This window comes from Cynocephalus volans, chromosome 1, assembly GCF_027409185.1.
Source record: "Cynocephalus volans isolate mCynVol1 chromosome 1, mCynVol1.pri, whole genome shotgun sequence".
Lineage (NCBI taxonomy): Eukaryota > Metazoa > Chordata > Mammalia > Dermoptera > Cynocephalidae > Cynocephalus > Cynocephalus volans.
In genome coordinates, this window is record NC_084460.1 from 176,037,744 (window position 1) to 176,057,324 (window position 19,581).

The following is a 19,581-nucleotide window of genomic DNA, read 5'->3' on the forward strand; positions in this document are numbered from 1 at the left end:
CCACACTGTCCCGAGTGAGCCATGGGCCGGCCTTCTAGCATATATATTGTTACAAATCATACTTATTTTTTATGCCCCTTGTTCAGTCTCTCTCTATCCCCCTCATCCTCCACCCCCTCTCTGATGACCCTAGATTTCTTCTCTCCCTCTGAAAGAGTAATGGTTACTCTGTTGATTTGTTGCCTAGATGATCTGTCCAATGCTGAGAGGTGTGTTCAGCTACCTCAATATTATCGTAGAGCAGATGCTTCTTCTGTCACTCTGGAATGGGCTTTGTGGAGAGAGACATCTTCTTCTTTTCTTTGGTCTCTGCTGGTGACTTTCCTTGTGTCACTGCATTCCAGGGGCTGGCAGACCATCTGCGTGGTGGTTGTGGTATCTAGACGCTTTCATGGCAGCCATGGTTGTTGTGGTGGCTGTGGTGGGCCACCCACATGGAGGTGATGTTTTTGGCATGCTCTTTGGCACTGGCGGTGTGCCTAGTTGTAAGGGGGGTATCCAGTCCCTAGCTCCATGCCTCAGGTCCCTGGGTGGGCTCTGAGGCACTCACGGTGTACCTGGTTGTGGGAGGGTGGACGATCCCTGACTGCCTGGGCTGGAACTAATTTTTTGTACTTTACTTACTTCTAAAATGGGGGAAATTATTATAGGGACCAGTACTTGAGCTGTGGACCAGTACTTGAGCTGTGTGGTTTAGCTAAATTGCTGCTTTGCTGCTGATTCCCTAGGGAAGGCTTTTTGTGCAGCTCAGGAGGTTTTAATGGTTGACCTTATAGGTACCTTGGGCTCTCCAGAGACCTGGTGCACCTGGGTTGTGTAGAAACTCTGATCTGGGCCTGAGTCTTTTCATCAAACTGCACCCCTTGCAGTTCTGTATTCCTGACCGGTCTCCTCTGAGTGGTCCTTTGCTGATCAGAGTGTCAGTCAGTTGTCCTTGCCATGTCCCAGTGTTCCCCCGGTGGGCCTGTCTCCCCCAAACCTATGCTGCAAACACTTCCCATGGGATGGTCTGTGCACTGGTCCCTTGCGATGACTCACTGGCCTCTGAGTGGCTCCTTTTCTTCTGTTGTGACTCCTTGCTCCTATGTGGGTCCATGGGAACCCTATTAGTGGTCTTGCTGTCCTGGGGGCCACCAAGGCCCTCTTCTCCCCTGCTGCCTCCAAGCAACTTCGTCCAAAGGGCATAGATGTGGCTTTTGCCAGCTCCTGCTCCATGCGCTCAGCAGCTTCAGCCTTAAAGTGGCAGTGGCACGAAATGGTTGGAGAGGTTTTTTTCTTTCGCTCATCATGGCTTCACCCACCTTCATGCACTCTGTAGGTCTCCTCTTCTCCTGAGGTCTAGTGGCCCCATCTTGGCTGTTGTTGCTTTTTTATAGTTGTAAATTGGTTGATTTGTGGGAGAGCATGATGCTGGGGACTGTCTATTCTGCCCTCTTGACTGGAATCCCTCCTTGCTGATATTTAGATTTATTTATTATACAGGTTGACCATCCCTGATTTGAAAATCTGAAATCCAAAGTGCTCCAAAAATCCAAAACTTTTTGAGTACCGACATGACCATTACATGAAATGCTAATTGGAGTATACTGGAATTGAGATTTTTGGATTAGGGATGCTCAACTGGTGTATTCTACAAGTATTCCAAAATCTTTCAGCGTCGACATATGTTGATCAAATCAAATTACTAGCATATGTATATGTATATATATATGGGGTTTTTTTTGTTTTTTTTTTAAGGATGACCGGTAAGGGGGTAAGGGGATCTTAACCCTTGACTTGGTGTTGTCAGCACCATGCTCTCCCAAGTGAGCTAACCAGCCATCCCTGTATAGGGATCTGAACCCGTGGCCTTGGTGTTATCAGCACCACACTCTCCCGAGTGAGCCATGGGCCGGCCCTCTAGCATATATATTGTTACAAATCGTATTTATTTTTTATGCCCCTTGTTTAATTTCTCCCTATCCCCCTCTTCCTCCTCCCCTCCCCCCTCTGATAACCCCAGATTTCTTCTCTCATAACACTTCTGGTCCTAAGCATTTCGAATAAGGGATAATCAACCTGTACTAATTAGCATTACATACAGCTGAGTAACATTAGTTATGGTTAATTTCAAACTATGGAACTGTTGTTGGTTCAGAGCATAAAACAGTGAAAATATATACGGTTATAAGGTGTTAGAAGAGATGTGAGAAGTGATCTAGTCAGATGTGAAGAAGGGTCTGGACTAAGGGAATGGGCTGTAGTAGGCCCTCTTCCCATAATCTTGGCTGGGGGCTTACTGTAGACCTGCCTTATGCTGTATTTACTGTGGTACATTTTGTAATAGCAAGATTTCAGTCTGTCTGCTGGGGTGATATAAAAGAAAATTATTTGTACCTCCTTTTATTTTATTTTATTTTTCTGACCGGTAAGGGGATCGCAACCCTCCGCACGGTGTTGTCTGCACCATGCTCAGCCAGTGAGCGCACTGGCCATCCCTATATAGGATCCAAACCCGCGGCCTCGGTGCTACCAGCGCTGCACTCTCCCGAGTGAGCCACGGGGCTGGCCCATTGTACCTCCTTTAATGGCCAGGTATTTCTCAGGTCCTTTACATCCATAATTAAATTAATTGGGTAAACATACAGTGTTTGTTTTAAGCTTGTTCTTTAGATTTTTATGGTCATAGTATCTTTGTCAGAGCCAGAATTGTTTGTTCTTTGCTTCAGGATGGGCTTTTGACCCAGGAAATGAATTTAAAAATTTATTTCATGGCCACATTCTTTATTTGATTATTTTATGCCCTAATTTTACAAGGTAAGATATGTTCAACTGTAAAACATTTTTGTGCAGTAAGAAAGAGATGATTTATACGAGAACATATACTGTTTGGTTTCATTTGTCAAACTAATGCTTATGTCAGTTCTGAATATGTTGTTTATTGGTTCTTCTTTCTTTCTGTGATAATTTACCTGTATTTATTAGATAACATTTAAAATCAAATAGGTGGCAAAGACTAACATTAGGTAAAAATAATTAATTCTAGTATTCTATTCCAACTATAACTGCATTTGATATGGCTGTATTGCACATTTTGCTAAATCTTTTCTTCTTTTTTTTTTTTTAAAGCAGAGAAAGATAATGAGAACATTGAACTTGAAAATAAAAAATTAGAAAAAGAGAGTAAAAATGAACAAGAGAGAGAAAAAAAGGAAACCATATCTAAAGAAAATCCTCCCATGAATTCTACTTCCCAAATAACCGTGAAAGGACTCAGTAATTTGGGAAATACATGTTTCTTCAATGCAGTTATGCAGGTGCCAGTGTCAATTTTTTTCCTCTTTTAAAAAACTTAGTTCGATTCCTGTAACACCCAGCAAAAAAACCAAAAAACAAAAAAGAAAACAAAAAACCTAGCCTTTTCCTTATAGGATCTGTTACCTATAGTACTGAGTTTTTTCCTCTAAGTAATTTATTTTTATGTATTCAAGGAAAGCTCAAGAAAATATTTATTGCTGGGTTGCAGTGATGTTTAAAACAAACATGGCCCCTGCCCTCATGGAGCTTTCACATGTGTGAGGGAAGCACAGGATAATCTAGCACAGACACAAATATGTAATTACAGATGATGGTAAGACGTGGTGACAGAATCAATCACAGTGGGGGTGGGGTAGGTACTTCAGATAGGGTGATGGGGCTTTGCCCCTCTGAAGTAATGAATAAGCTCAGAAATGAAGTATTTGTGAGCCCAGTCAAGTGGGGAAAAGAGCATGCCTTAACTTTTCATTTCCCAAATGTAAGTACCATAAAGATTTCAGTGTTGGTCATGATTTTGTTTTCATAAAATAGACATTTAAGAAATATTTAAATGAATTGATTTGCTTTTATTTCCTTTTCTTTTCCATTCTACATTTCAGAATTTGTCGCAAACACCAGTGCTTAGAGAACTACTAAAAGAAGTGAAAATGTCTGGAACAATTGTAAAAATTGAACCACCTAATTTGGCACTGACAGTATGTACTTTAAAATTTTCCTTTATAATCAGTTACCTACCTCTCTGTGAGTATGCATATTCTGAAGTATTTTAAAGAATTAACACTCGTTTCTACCCTTTTTGTTTGTTGGTTTTTGTTTTGTTTTACTTTAGGCTACAAGCTAAACATTTTCAGGCTAACAGAAATTATAACAAGGGCTGGCCAGTTAGCTCAGTTGGTCAGAATGAAGTGTTATAACAGCAGAGTCAAGGGTTTGGATCCTTGTATCAGCCAGCTGCCAAAAAAAAAAAAAAAAAAGAAAAAGAAAAAAATTGTAACAAGCAAACAAGCCATTTGTTTGCTATGTGTATACCATATTTTTCTGTACTCTAGTGTTCCTTCTTGGGAATGTTGTTGATATTTTTAAAACTCTAGGCCATGACATAAGAGCTGTGACTTAAGAGCTCCATACCCAAATTAGTTTTACCTTTTTCATTTTTATTGTTTTCATTTTGCTTTGGCTCTTTCAGTTTTGGGTTGGAAAGTTCCTTATTAACCCAAAACTCAAATAGTAGAGCTGACTTCTTCATAAGACAATCTGTGATCAGAAAGTTTCTATATCTTTTGATGTACATTTTAAACTTTTAGATAGGGCCGCTCTGTCAGGAACATTGACTGTATATGTTAACTAGTTAAATTTTGGTAGAGTAGATGATTCCAAAATTTGACTGAAGAAAGTAATTTTTATTCCCATATTTAGGAACCCTTAGAAATAAACCTTGAGCCTCCAGGCCCTCTTACTTTAGCCATGAACCAGTTTCTTAATGAGATGCAAGAGACCAAAAAGGGAATTGTGACACCTAAAGAACTCTTTTCTCAGGTCTGTAAAAAGTGAGTATCCACTTTGATTGTGTTTTCAGTGCATTGGTAAAATGCTGAGAAATAACTTAAAAAAATTAATAGCATTGAGTCTACCCAGTGTATGTTTGTGTGTGTGTGTGTGTGTGTGTGTGTGTGTGTGTGTGTGTATAAAAAAGCATAGTTTATTTCTTTTGGATTAAAAAAATGTACTTTACATGATAATTAAATCTACCGAGGGTGTTATTGGACTAAATAGAAATTTTGAGAGATTAGAACATGCTAATATTCAAGATATGATTCTAAGATTTTGTAAAAATGGCTCTATATTTTAGTAGACTCATAATTGCTTTTCTTTTCTTTGGTTTTGTTTTTGTTTTTCTGTAGAGCAGTGCGGTTTAAAGGCTATCAGCAGCAAGACAGCCAGGAGCTGCTTCGCTATTTATTGGATGGGATGAGAGCAGAAGAACACCATGTTAGCATATTATGACCATCATGTTTTCTAATCTCATATTCATGAACTTGTCTGTCACTTGACATCTTAAGTGTTATTAAAGCAATGAAAGCTAACGAGGCCGTTGTAATTTTAAATTTTTTTCTACCAGCTTTTTCAACTAGTGTGTTTTCATCATTAGAATGAATCAAGAGACTTAAAAATAATTTTCTTTTTCATGGGCTTTAGTTTACATAATGTTTACAGCATTATTGTTCTTTAAATGTTCTGTTATATTAGCCTGTATTAGGAAAGCTGCAGAATATTGGAAAATGTTTCTTCCAGAACAATTCCCAGTTACATTAATTTCATTGTGAGTGTGATTTAACACAGTTTTTTGAATGTAGGAAGTATTGTCATTTTGTAAGAGTCAGGGAACATTTGTTACATTTTAAGATTTTTGTTAATTGCAAGGATGTAAAATAATGTATTTGGGGATGTGAATGTAATTAATAATAGTAATAATAGTGATAACTAATATTTATTTTGCACTTACTTATGCCGGATGCTGTTTGCAGTGTTTTATATGAATTACCTTACTTAGTTCTTACACCATTCTACAAGGTAGATGCTGTTATTACTTTCTCACTCCGTAGATTCTGAAGCTAGGGTGTAGTACCTAGTTCAAGGTCACCCATTAATGATGCAGCTGGGCTTTGAGTGCTGTCCAGCTCTCACATAACCACTCTGCTTCCAAGACAAAATATTTCAGTGTCTTTCCAAAGGAAGTAGACATGTTCTAAAAAGCTTTGGTTTGAAAAGATTTAAAATGTTGAAGTGATAAGACAGTACCTTTATTCAGGGGTTACTGATTGCTTTATAGGCATAATTCTTTTTAGCTCCTTGCATTAATTTTGAAAATTTGATCTTGGAAATATTTCTTTTTACTTCAGTAAATCTGGGGAGCTAGATCTTGATCACTTTCTTGACTTGATTACATATTTTCTAAGGAAAATAATTATAAAATTAAAAATTTAATAGTATATATATATCCATTTTATTACTTTTAGAGAGTGAGTAAAGGAATTCTTAAAGCATTTGGTAATTCTACTGAAAAATTGGATGAAGAACTAAAAAATAAAGTTAAAGGTAATGTCTGACTTTCTGAACTAAAGCACTATAGTTGAATTCCTTTGTACCTTGGGACAAGATTTCTGGCACATGTATCTCAAATCTATGGTTATTAAAAAATAATTTCTCTATGTCACCATTGATTTTTTAAAAATTGTTCTGTACTTCAAAAGTGAATATTTTAGAGAATTGTAACTTGTGGTCTATTTTTATGCATTATTACAGTGAAATTTATAAAAATAGAGCTAAGATGACATCACATTTTTATTTTTCAAAAGCTTAAAGTTGTAATTAGCAGTAATATGTGAATTACACTTGTTAGTGTGAGTTGTCAGTAACTGGTTTAATAATCATGGAGACAACTTAATTCTTATTGTTGTATGACATGTAAAGATTTAGGACATGTCTGTGCAGTAGAACTTCCTGTGGTAATGAACTCTTCTCTATCTGTGCTGTCTTGTGTGGAAGCCACTAGCCACCTGTAGCTCTCAAGCTCTTGAAATGTGACTGGTGAAACTGAGGAACTAAATTTTTATTTTTATTTAACTTTAATTAAATTCAAATGGTCACAAGTGACTAAGGGTTACTGTATTTGGTAAAGCACAGGTTTGAATCAACTCATAGCAACTCTTTGCCTCCTTGGTGCCCTTTAGCTGGTAACAAAAGAATCATGCCTACTGGTACTGTCCATCATAAAAGCATGTTTCTGCATAAGTGGACACATATCATTTGAATAATGTTTATAAATTTCATGTATAAGGAAAATTGGGTGACCAGGTAGTCAAATTATGTCACCTTATATTAAACTTATCAAGATTGTTTCTGGGAACATGGACAAATAAAAGGATTGTGTCTGAAACATTTTCTTGAGGTTTTTTTTTTTTTTAATAGGAGTTCACAAAGCAAGTTACATGCATTTTTCTCTCCAAGTTCGCTACCACCATATCTTTTTTCAGTACTGAATGTTAGAATGTTAGAGCTAGAACTAGGGAGCTAGAATATCTTTCAGCCTAGTTCAATCTGCTAATTTTACTGATGGAGATACTGATCTACAGAATGTCTCACTGACTTGCAGAATTTATTTCCCATTGACTAGATCTTGGATAACAACACTTTTTTCTTATTAATAAAGGAATATGTTAACTTGTGTTATGCTCAGAGGTAGGGTATATGCTGCTAACTTCTGTAGCATAAGAATAAAATTATGGAAAATATGAAATTTCTCTAACATTAGAGAAAAAAGTCTATGAAATAGGAAATTAAAAGTAAAATTTTAGCGTTAGGTAAGTAAGTTTTAACTTTTCTTATTCAATTAATTATATAAAGGTAATTGGTAAATTTTTTTTCCTTTATAGATTATGAAAAGAAAAAATCAATACCAAGTTTTGTGGACCGCATCTTTGGTGGTGAACTAACTAGTACAATCATGTGTGATGAATGTAGAACTGTAAGTAGATATAGTGTGGGCTGGATTTATTCATTAATATTCATAGAGTACAGCTTATCAGTTGTTTCTTTCAAAAACAGAAATGCCTATCTTCATAGATTATTCTTTGTTGAACTATCCAGATGTGTATGGTTCTTTATTGGAAATGTCAGCACTCCTTAAATCTTGAAGAAGCTAGTTTAACATTTTAATATATTTCTCCTAACCCAGAGTCTTCAACATCGAGTAATTTTTCATTTGACATTTTCTTAAGCCTTTGTTTATTTTAAAACCTACCCCATTCCCCCACCTCCAGGGCAGAAAGGATCTTACTGTGTAATGTTTAATTGGAATCTTTCCTTCCTTTTACATTTTCTTTTTTGGTTGGTTTAAGGTCTCCTTGGTTCATGAATCTTTCCTTGATTTGTCTCTCCCTGTTTTAGATGATCAGGTAAGAGTTTATTTTATTAAAGTAGATTTTTTTTCCCTCTGTTAGATTTTATGGGGGAAGAGGCCTTGTCTCCTTTTTTGAGTTTGTACATTATTGGCTCATGGGGAAATTTTTCTTAACCTGTTTGAGATAGAGTAATTTTTAGAATTTGAATAAAGAATAGGGTAAATACTTCTTTTGAAAAGAGAATGATGTACTCAGAATTCTTTATAGATAATTGATTGGTTTACATATGGGCAAGTATTTTCTTCATTAAAATTATAATTTATTTTCATTATTTTAGACTAACCACAAATCCCTTGCAGTCTTAAGTATATAAATGTTAAATAGAGAGTATTACCTCGGTTTTAAGCCATATTAATTTGATTCCTTCTAAGTAGTAGCAGGAAAAAAGATAACTTGTTATAAATATTGATTAAGTCATTATTCAACTTCATATGAATTAGGACCTTGGCCTATTATTTAGTGAGTAAAGTCTCACCAAACTTGACTTTATTTTTTCTTTCTTTAAAACTGTCATTTACATGCAAAGAAAGAAAAGAATAAAAAGGGATACCTGTGGTGTAATACATAAATCACTTACAAACACAAAGTACATTTAGATATGGACATATTTACAGCATGATACAGCATGTATCTAATAAAATTCATTAAATTCTTTTCTATTACACTTGCATGTGAAGTTGCCTTTTTGCTGTTTTGTTTGCTTGTTTTCTCAGCATATGAAGATTGCTTTCTGCTGTATGAGATGAATTAATTTTGTCCTAGAGATATTTTCAAATACTGTAGAAAATAAAACTAGCATAAAATAGGAATAGAAAAATATTTAGGTAACACGAATTTTCTTTTCACCAAATGGTTGTTGTAAAATTTTGTTTTTGACCCATAATCTCTCCATATTTTAAGAGTGGTAAGAAAAATGTAAATGATAAAAATCTGAAAAAGACAATGGAGGATGAAGATAAAGACAGTGAGGAAGAAAAGGATAACGACAGTTACATAAAAGACAGAAATGATATTCCTTCAGGAACGAGTAAGCACTTGCAGAAGAAAGCAAAGAAGCAAGCCAAAAAGCAAGCCAAGGTGGGTGATTAATGAGGAAAATTATGCTTTTCTACTTTTATACTTTGAACTATTGAGGTTATAGTCTGAATGACATTGGTAGACAGGTCTATTATTTAATATACAACATTTCATTTGGCAGTTTGCCGAATTAGCTCGTTTGGTATTCTCTTCAGGGAAATTGCTTTAAGTACATGTGAAGAAAAGGTTGTGCTTCTTTTTTTGTTAATTCTGCATTACTCGTGACAACTATTTCTAGTAAGTTTAGTTCACTTTTAACTTAATTTTTTGAGTGGTTAATACATTGGCATTCACAAATTTAAAAATATATCAAGTTATACAATAAAAGTCACCCTCCCACCACTGTTCTTTTATGACATAGATAACCACTTTCATTAGTTTCCTATGTATTCTTTTGGAGTTTCTTTTGGAAAATGAGGAAATGCAAATATGCAGTCTTGCTTTTTTCTTCCCCATTTTTTAGTATGTACACCATTCTGGACCTTGTTTTTTGTTTGTTTATATTTAATGAGATTCTTGGAGACCTCTCCATTTCAGAATGCAAAGCTTCTCATTCTTTTTTTTGCAGCTGCAGAGTATTCTGTTTTGTGGATGTACCATAGTTCATTTAACCATTTCTCTATTGATTTAGGTTGTTTCTAGTCTTGTGCTGTAGGGGCCAATGCTGCAGTGAATAACCCTGTACATATATCGTCTGTAGGGTAAATTTTGAGAAGGATTGCATTTGTAGTTCTGATAGATACTACCTAATTGCCCTCCACAGAGGTTGTACCAATTTATATTCACATCAGCAATATATGAGATTTCCTGTTTCTCCTGATCCTTGGCAGCAAGCAGTGTGTTATCAAACTTCCAGGTTTCTGCTAGTCTAATAGATGGAAGATATTATCTCAGTGCAGTTTATTTTTGTATTTATTTAAATATAAATTGGATTAAGCATATTTTCATGTTTCAGAGCCATTTGTGTTTCCTTTTTGTTTAAGTATTTGCTTTTATCTTTTCCTCATTTTTCGTTTGTGTGTTATTTATTTTTACTGAAACAATCAGAAAATGTTTGTGTCCTGTGCCTTGTATTTTGCCTTTTCATCCTTCTGGCTTTACAGATTAGCCTAACAGGGACTTTTCTTTCAGTTACAACCAAAAATGCTAACCCATTTGATCTTTAGGCATTCCAGTAAGAGGAATCTTGATGAAGTATCTCCCCCCACCCCCCTTCTACTTGGAAATAGGCTGCAAGTGTCAAAAAAGGTGATTTTAGGGGAAAGGTTCTATATTGTCCTCCGTGCATGTGGTTTCCTTGCTTCCTTACTAATTTGTGGTCATTTTTTCCCTAGAATGCTTTCATCCATTTTTCTGACCAAAGCAGTCCTAAACTTACGTATCCTTGAGTTTTCATTTGTTTTTTTATCTCCTCAGTGAAAATTTGGCCCAATAGTTATACTTCACATGGATACATCTCTTTTTGTTGTGTATGTAGTCAGACTCACTACGTAGTTTAAAACTTGGCTTCTTGGGTTTAGCAGTCTTTTTACTCTGTCTAATCACTTCTCTTAGAACAGAGAACATGTCTTGTGTATTTTTATTTCCCCAGTAGCATAATTTTTTGATGATTGGTGATAGTGTATTCCTGATTTCATTTAAAGAACTTTGCTTCATACCTTGATCTGTGATCTTTCAGGATCAGATTCTGAGAGTGAATTCTTCCTTACAAAATTATTTATTTTTAATTGATAAGCAGCAAAACTTGATGTAATACATGTGTACCTTTCCTTCCTTCTTTCTTTCTTCCCCTCTTTCCTTTTCTCCTTCTTTCCTTCCTTCCTTCTTTTTTAATGTTTTATTCTTTTTACACAGAACCAACGAAGGCAACAAAAAATTCAAGGAAAAGTTCTTCATTTAAATGATATCTGTACCACTGACCATCCTGAAGATAATGAATGTGAAGCTGAACTGTCATTTCACGGAGAGGTGGATATTAAATCGAACCACATTTTACAAGAGGAAGTTACACATAAAGAATTTTGTGTTAATAAGAAAGATTTGAATGGCCAAGAAAAAATGATAGAAAATGTAACTGACGATCAGAAATCCACAGAGGAAGTAGATATGAGGGATGTCAGCATGAATAATGATATGGAGGTTTTGGCATCTTCTCCCCCTGAATGTATTAGGAATTTAAATGATATCTACCTAAAGGAAGGGAGCAATGGAGAAGTGGACATTTCCAGTGGTTTCAAAAACCTTAATTTGAATGCCGCCCTTCAACCTGATGAAATAAACATAGAGATTCTGGATAACAGTCATACTCCTGGAACAAAGGTGTATGAGGTTGTAAATGAAGATCCAGAAACTGCTTTCTGTACTCTTGCAAACAGGGAAGCTTTCAATACCGAAGAGTGTTCAATCCAATATTGTTTATATCAGTTCACCCGTAATGAGAAACTTCGAGATACTAATAAATTGCTTTGTGATGTATGCACACGGAGACAGTATAATGGACCAAAGGCAAACATAAAAGGTATTTAGAGTCTCTCACTATAAGTAAAATAATATTCAGGGGCACATTTTGCACTGCGTAGGTAGAGTACTCCTATTGTAATTGTATCAGGATTTTGATGGCGTGAATAAGTACCCTCTTCTATGTAAATATTTAACAGAAGGATGGAAGAAGCAGAACTTTATTGAAGTGGCTAGTACTCTGTGACATTTCAGCAAGAGTTAAAGCGGGACAGTTTGCTCTCTGACACCTCTCCTTGTGGGTAAATCATCCCACTGGAATGCTGTCACCACAGCATCCTGACAGTGGCTATTTGCATCCTCAGTTCCCTGTCAGCATTTGTGACGGCCCTTGCCTCCCTTGTACCCAGGAAGCCACACTTGAATTCATCAGTGTACAAATGTGACATGCCCAGTGCAAGGTACTGGGAGGACAGAGCTTTCTTGTCATCTCCCTCAAACATGGAACAGAAAGATACTGACAGTTCCCAAATATGGAACAGAAAGTTACTGACAATTCCCTTCTCCCCTCCCCCGCTTTTTTGAGTTTAGGTAAGTGGGATAGGAAGGGGCTGTGGTTATCTAAGGATTTTTACTAGAATTGTTGAAATGCTTTAAAATTCTATCTTTGTATATAAAATGTAGATACAAAAAGTAAATTGTGTTGATTTTGTAGCACTTCTATTTGCTTTAGAGCAGGCACTGGCAAGCTAAGGTCCATAGGCCACATTTGACCTTCTGCCTGTTTTTTTATGGTCTCTGAGCTAAAAAAAATTATTTTTATAGATGAACATTTGCAAATTATTTGATGATAGAGAACACTAACTGTAAACCCCAGTTGACCAAAATGTTATGTCCCCAAAATAATTCCATTCTTCTCTTTAATAGAGTGCAGTTGTACTCAATTATTATCATAATATTTTGATTTCATCAGTAAAAATTTGTGGACAGTTTTCTCTCTCATATAAATACCTATAAAATATCATTGATTTTGCCTCTTAGTCTGCAAAGCCAAAAATATTTATTACGTTCTGGTCCTTCACAGAAAAAGTTTACTGATCTTTGCTTTAGATGTTTGAAACGATTTTGTAGCAAATCTGAATACTTCAGAGGGCTAAAACAATTTTTACACTGCTAAAATTTCTTCCTTTCTTTAGGTGAAAGGAAGCATGTTTACACCAATGCCAAAAAGCAGATGCTAATTTCTCTTGCTCCTCCTGTTCTCACACTTCATTTAAAGAGATTTCAGCAGGTACTCCTTGTAACCCAAAATTTATTTTAAATATGTAACACCTATTTTATTTGTTACTGTCGCAACATATTACTGTGTTTCTTTGGTTTTTCTATTATTTCTTATTTCTAACTTCAAAGAAGTAGGAAAGTAAAAAAAATATGTATGGGCAAGTCAAAGATGCATGTCAAAGTGGAGGAGAAATTTAGACTCAATCCTTCCTCAAATTTACTGTAACTTGTGTTGCTCTTTTTCATAAGAGTCGCATCTTACTCTAACCTTAATTTCAGGTTTAAAAAACAAGAAAAGACCAGTTTACTACTTATATCTCACAGTGATGTTTTTCTGTTTTGTGTGTGGTATCTTATTTTTGCTGACTCTTGATAAAAAAACATTGTATCATACCTTGGATTTTCATCATTTCGGTGACCACTTCTTTTCTGGAAGACTTTTGCTATAAGCAGTAGTCTTGAAAGTTTTCAAATTCCGTTTCAAATTCCATAAGTCCCTTCAGAATCTTCAGAACATTTTTCCTCTCATGGTTGGTATAGGCTTGACTAATTGGGTGGGTTTTTATTAATTCACTAAGCTTGGTTAAAGCACGAGGCTGAGACTGGGTGTTTCACAAAAAAGTATTCTGCTGTTGGTGAGTTTGAAGCACTGGAAACCTCTGGTCTAATCTGTTTTTTCTGGATGGCTAAAGCAGAAACACTGGACATTTTTTCATGGGAACACCTTTCTTAATGTGATGGGATGTGTGTGTGTATATTTGTGTTTGTGGTATGTGTGCACTTAGCAATAATAAACCAACTTGGAATGAGTTACTGGTCAGAAAGAATAGTCTCCTAAGACTGAACTACGGATGGATGTTGGTGTTCTTTTGGGCATCAGAGGGGACTACAGTTTACTTTATGTGTATAACTCAATCTGTTATCCTTCTTTTTCAGGCTGGGTTTAACCTACGCAAAGTTAACAAACACATAAAGTTTCCAGAAATCTTAGATTTGGCTCCTTTTTGTACCCTTAAATGTAAGGTAGGTGAAAGTTGTCTTTTTAGGAAAATCATTTAAAGGCAAATCATAGCTTGCTATTCCAACAGCAACACACATAAGTATGAAGTTGATATGAATTATTGAGTAGAGTGGGTCTTTAATCATTGTATCTTTATAATTTCAAGATCTGTGATGAATCATTTTGAAAATTAGGTTATTTCAGTTCAACATTATTTTGAGCCCCCATTATTTTGGCAGACATTGTCTTGGGAGCTGAGGGCACAAAACTAAAGGTGAGCAGATGCATTAATGGATAATCTCAGGAAGATTGATACATACAGCACAGAGGTGGTATGCACTTAACCCAGCATTTGGTGGTTCAGGGACTATGCTTCAACTAATGCTTAAAGAAAGAGTAAATATTAGTATGATGAATCAAGATCAAATGAGTTTTCCAGGCAGAAAGAACAGCAGGAGCAAAAAGCATAGCAGTGTAAAATAGGATGACGTGTGCCAGGGACTTATAATATTAGCAGTTCTAGAGCTTACAGTACAAGGTGCAGGGAAAGATAGGAAATGAAGCCAGAGAAGTGAGATGGGAATGAGACCTTGCAGGTGTGTCATGGTGAGGAACTTTTGGGCTTAGTAAGTATGCAGTGGGGAGCCACCGGAGAGTTTAAAGTAATGAAGTGACACAGATCTGTATTTTACGTAGATTACCTGTTGAAGTATGGAGATTGGATTTTAGGCAGGGGAAGACTAGAGGCAGGGCAGCGAATTAGGAGGCTGTTGAATTAATTCAGCCAATAGATGATGAGGGCTTAAAGTTGGGCAGGAGAAGGGGAGATTGAAGGAATATTGCAGGAGGTAAAGTTAACCAGACTTATGGTGGATTAGCATTGGAAGGTGAGGCAGAGGGCTTTAAGTGGATGCTGAGGGTGGCACAGAAAGAGGAGTTGACATGACTTCTGGGGCTTGGCTTGAGTGACCAGGCAGATCGGAGTGCCATAAACTGAGGTAGGAAATACAGGGAGAAGAGCAGGTTGGAAGGTGGAGAAAGGATAATGAGTTTGGTTTTGGATACATTGAATGTCAGGTATCTTTGATATATTCATGTGCTTAGTCTAGAAGCATTTGGATATACATGTCTGAGGCCCAGAGCTGAGATGTTAGGGCTGGAGATAAGGATTTGGAAATCAATATGTAGGTGGTGGTTAAAACTATGGGAGGATGGGATCCCTTGTGCCTGGGAGAGAAAGAGAAGAGATGGCATGGACAGGACTCTGGTGAGCATCTGAATGGAAGAGGCAAAGGTAGAAGGGGAGGACAATACAGAGGATTTCAAAGAATCTACATGTTGAAGAAGAATATGTAGAATCCGAGAAGCTGTGTTGTACAATATTCATATTCCAAAACTTTAATATAAGCATGTTAATAAAGTCTTACTTTTTATGTGTAACATTTGAAATGGCGGGAATTCCCCCTTCCTCCCTCCCAATTTAAAATTGTCCAAGAAAGGTATAATTTCAGAGCTGGTGGGTAAATTTTAATTATTTTTATGTTATCACCATAGGGCCAAGTTACTTTAGCTGGTAAAAGGAAATACTTTTGGTTAGATTAGTTTTGAGTACAAGATCATCAGGAATCCATCTTTTGCTTAAAATGCCTTGCCCTGTGTTCAGCTTTCAAGGAAAGGACTAAGTGGCAGAGGGTATGGTGATTTATTTACTTATTTATTTTGGTGGCTGTCTGGTATGGAAATCTGAACGCATGACCTTGCCGTTATCAGCACCATGTTCTAACCAAGTGAGCTAACCGGCCAGCCCTTGTTTTTCAAGAATAGTGTTGGGAACTTAGGTGGGTTGTGGAAATAAAGTATGTAGATACGTTAGAGGCTTTGTTAAAAAGATAAAGTAGTGAATCAATGAAGATTTTTTTAAGTGTAGTAGACTTAAGTAGGTTTGTAGGCCCAGAGGAAAATTTACAAGTTAAAAGTACAGAAAAGAGAAAATTGATTGAGCAAGATCCTGGAGGAGGCCAGAAGGGCCAGGCTGAAGACGCTAAGTTGGAGTATGGTCTTTGGATAAAAGGGAGGGGATATATCATTTTCATGAGAATGGGCAGCTTGTAGTTGGGTGGGTTGTGTCTCAGTTTTCCTGAAGTGGGAAGTCAGGTCAGTGAGAGAGAGTAAAGGGTTAGGGGATAAGGAGTGGCCAAAAGAGAGTGGTCAGAGTTTGGTACAGTTGCTGTGAAGAGCATCCATGGAAGAGGCAGCTAATTAAGGACAAGTTTCAAGATTATAGTCACATCCAGGACCTGATGAAGTAGGTCTTATAATTTTGTTTTCTAGCAATAGCAGCTGTCTGGGTTTGTGGATGGGCAAGATATATTGTAGGATTCAGGGTGGGGTTTTGTGATGAATTGGATGTGGTGGCAAGGTTGTTGGTGGGTGTGAAGAGAGGAGATTATTTTTAACCATGATACATGTGATCCAAGTTCCCAAACTTTAATATGCCTGAGTCACCTGGGAATTAGACCCACAAACTGATTGTCTCCGTCTGGGGTGGGGTCTAAGATCTGTTCTAATAAACTCAGGTGATGCTGATGGTGCTGTTCCATGGACCTCATTTGGAATAGTGAAGGTCTAGACCGCATATGCCAGAAGAGTCTTCATAGGACAGGAATAAATGACTGACTGGATGATCCTGTTAGTTAGAGGTACAGAATAGGTGAGGTGAGAGTTGAAAGAATGGAAGAATTGTGAGACTATAAAATTATATTTCCAGGGGTTGGCCCATTAGCTCAGTTAGTAAGAGCATGTGCTGGTAACACCAAGGTCCAGGGTTTGATCCTTGTGCTGGCCTACTGTGCTCCCCCTCCCACAGCAAAAAAAAGAAAATTAGATTTCTGAGGTTGAACAGTTCTGAGTGATGACCAAGCCCAGAATGTAGTCGTGGTTGGCTAAAATAGAATGGCAGTGAAAATCCTGTGAGGGTCATTGGTGGACACTAATCTCTGAGGAAGCTGATGGGACTTGAGGTAGAGAAGTATAAAGTTCTTCAGTGAATGTGCAGGTGTAGGTTAGAGACGAGTAGGGACAGTACTATTAAAGGGCAGTGATGCTTGTTCGGGACTTTTCGCAAAAGAATATAAATGCTGTAGTTGTCTGAAAGTGGCCCCTGGCTCAGAGAATGCCTGTCCCTGTTGCTAACCCTGCGGTACATGGGGTTTTAAAAGAATAAGCAGCCTCGACTCTGGGTGGGGAAAGTGAGCACTTGGAAGAGGTTGACTGTGCTTCTGACTGACTCCTTAGGGGCATTTGAAAATGAAAGGGGTTTCTTTCAACCTAAATGCTATCCTCTTCCTGTTAAGGGCTTACATTTGGGTAGAGATCAGGGTGATAGCCAGGGTCAAGGTATTTGGGGATTATCCTAGGGCTCCTAAAGAAACTCTGGCCAGTTGAGTTCAGTTATTTAGTATCCGGGCCAGATAACTCATTACATCAAGGGGCCTTTGGTTTATGGTTTTTCCAGCAGGGAAATGGCAGTGGCAACTTTCTGCACCCTCAAAGTAAAGGTTAAAGACCCTTTCTATAAATTGTGTATATCTGTCTTGACATCTATATAAATGGGACTAACTTTTGGATTCTATTCATTTTTAAAGAATGTTGCTGAAGAACATACAAGGGTACTCTATTCCTTATATGGAGTCGTTGAACATAGTGGAACTATGAGGTCAGGGCATTACACTGCCTATGCCAAGGCAAGAACTGCGAACAGTCATCTCTCTAATCTTGTTCTTCACGGAGATATTCCACAAGGTAAGATGTCTTGGGAAAATTTAGGCATTCAGATTATGGCACAACCACAAAGTAGTGGACTTGAATCTTTCCATTTATATTTAATTTTACATTTCCTCTTGACAGATTTTGAAATGGAATCAACCAAAGGGCAGTGGTTTCACATCAGCGATACACATGTGCAAGCTGTGCCTACAACTAAAGTACTAAACTCACAAGCATACCTCCTATTTTATGAGAGAATACTGTAACCATATCAAAAAGTCCTTTCTCTGGAAACATTTATGGTTTTTTTAATGGCTGTAATAACAATAAAAAAGTAGACTAACTATAAATCATGTTCACTTAACATTAAACACATGCCAGAAGAAATCATGTTTATTTATTGAAGGGAAAAATACCTAAAAATTTACGATGATTTTGTATTGTCATAGTGGTTTTTATTGCTGCTTCCAGTTTCTGGAAAGGAAATTCTGACTTACTTAAGTCCTCTGTGCTTAATATGTCTGGGTGGTGGGTCGCAACACATCAATAAAGTGACTTACCCCAAAAACTTGTTTTATTGCTTAGAAGATTTTCAGTTGCATTGACTGACCCTTCTAGGTATTATTTTTTTAAAATGTGCCAGATTGACTAATGAAACCTCATTACAGGTGTGTAATTTTATAAGCATAGATGTTGGCAGCAGTATATAATTGGGAGAAACATGTACATCTGCCACAGTGTGCTTCAGCTCGGGTATAGGTCTCCCTCTCTACTTGCTCTGTGCCTATGGTCAACTGACCCAAGGTAGACACTTACGTCACAAACTGAGCCAGTCTCACTTCTGAGTACAAAGTCCCCCTTAATGCCAGCATGCCAGAGAAATCCTATGAACTCTCCTTCTAGTAAATACTTTTTCACCCAAGTCAGCCAGTGTCTGAGTTACATACATCCCAGAGGCTTAAGGACACTAAGCCTGTCTGAACTCCTTGTAAGATTCTGTCTTAGGATTTCTTTTACATACAATGAACCCTTCTCCTTGCTATGGCACTAATGAGAAATGTATCATTCCAAAACCTGTCAAGCTCATGTAAGACCCCATCAGCCATATTGCTTCCAGATTTCCTTTGAAAGAATACCAAAGATAATATGCAATTTCAGACAGTATTGTTCAAGGATTTTATATGACAAAAACATATTAGTAGCACATATCTTATAAAATCAGTATAACATAACTTTTTACAATGTTCTTTGCTTTTTCAAAACTCCTCATCTTAAGGAAATAGGATCTGCTTTATGAAAAGTGAGATACTTAATTTGCATGTCAGGAAATATATTTTCAGTTGTATTGTAAGCATCTCCTTTGTACTTCCATTCAACAAATCATTAACTGCTATTGAAACAAGTTACCTTGAGTTTAGGATTTCCATAGCTGTGGGGAAAAAAAAAACCCTAGAAGTCTAGTCCAGGGGTTGGCAGACTTATCCTTTAAAAAGCCAGATAGTAAATACTTTAGGCCCATTTGCTCTCTGTCATAACTACTTGACTCTGCCATGCCCTTGTAGAAAGCAGCTTTTGACAGTCTGTAACTGTATAAGCATGGTTGTGTTCCAGTAACTTGGTTACAAAAACAGGCAGCAGGCCAGATATACCTGGGAAATAGACCTCTATGTTAAGTGACTTGCCTTAAGTCCTACAGCTAATGTGATTGATAAGACTGAGACAAACAGGTCATTTAGACCCAAT

At 37.0% G+C, this 19,581-nt stretch overlaps 1 protein-coding gene across 2 annotated transcripts in view; it reads left to right on the forward strand.

Moving 5' to 3' along the window:
• USP16 (ubiquitin specific peptidase 16) overlaps positions 1–18,225 on the forward strand; it is a 28,721-nt gene extending 10,496 nt beyond the window's left edge. The window contains exons 6-18 of one of the 2 annotated variants that reach the window (XM_063088175.1): positions 3,109–3,296; positions 3,897–3,992; positions 4,714–4,844; positions 5,199–5,286; positions 6,315–6,393; positions 7,731–7,822; positions 8,196–8,252; positions 9,159–9,335; positions 11,190–11,853; positions 12,989–13,083; positions 14,010–14,096; positions 17,718–17,874; positions 17,980–18,225. In XM_063088175.1, the coding sequence (XP_062944245.1) occupies positions 3,109–3,296; positions 3,897–3,992; positions 4,714–4,844; positions 5,199–5,286; positions 6,315–6,393; positions 7,731–7,822; positions 8,196–8,252; positions 9,159–9,335; positions 11,190–11,853; positions 12,989–13,083; positions 14,010–14,096; positions 17,718–17,874; positions 17,980–18,104 (2,036 nt within the window). In that variant the 3' untranslated portion in view covers positions 18,105–18,225. The remainder of the gene's footprint in view (positions 1–3,108; positions 3,297–3,896; positions 3,993–4,713; positions 4,845–5,198; positions 5,287–6,314; positions 6,394–7,730; positions 7,823–8,195; positions 8,253–9,158; positions 9,336–11,189; positions 11,854–12,988; positions 13,084–14,009; positions 14,097–17,717; positions 17,875–17,979) is intronic. The other variant, XM_063088182.1, reaches the window with a different exon arrangement.
• Positions 18,226–19,581: the final 1,356 nt, after the last annotated feature.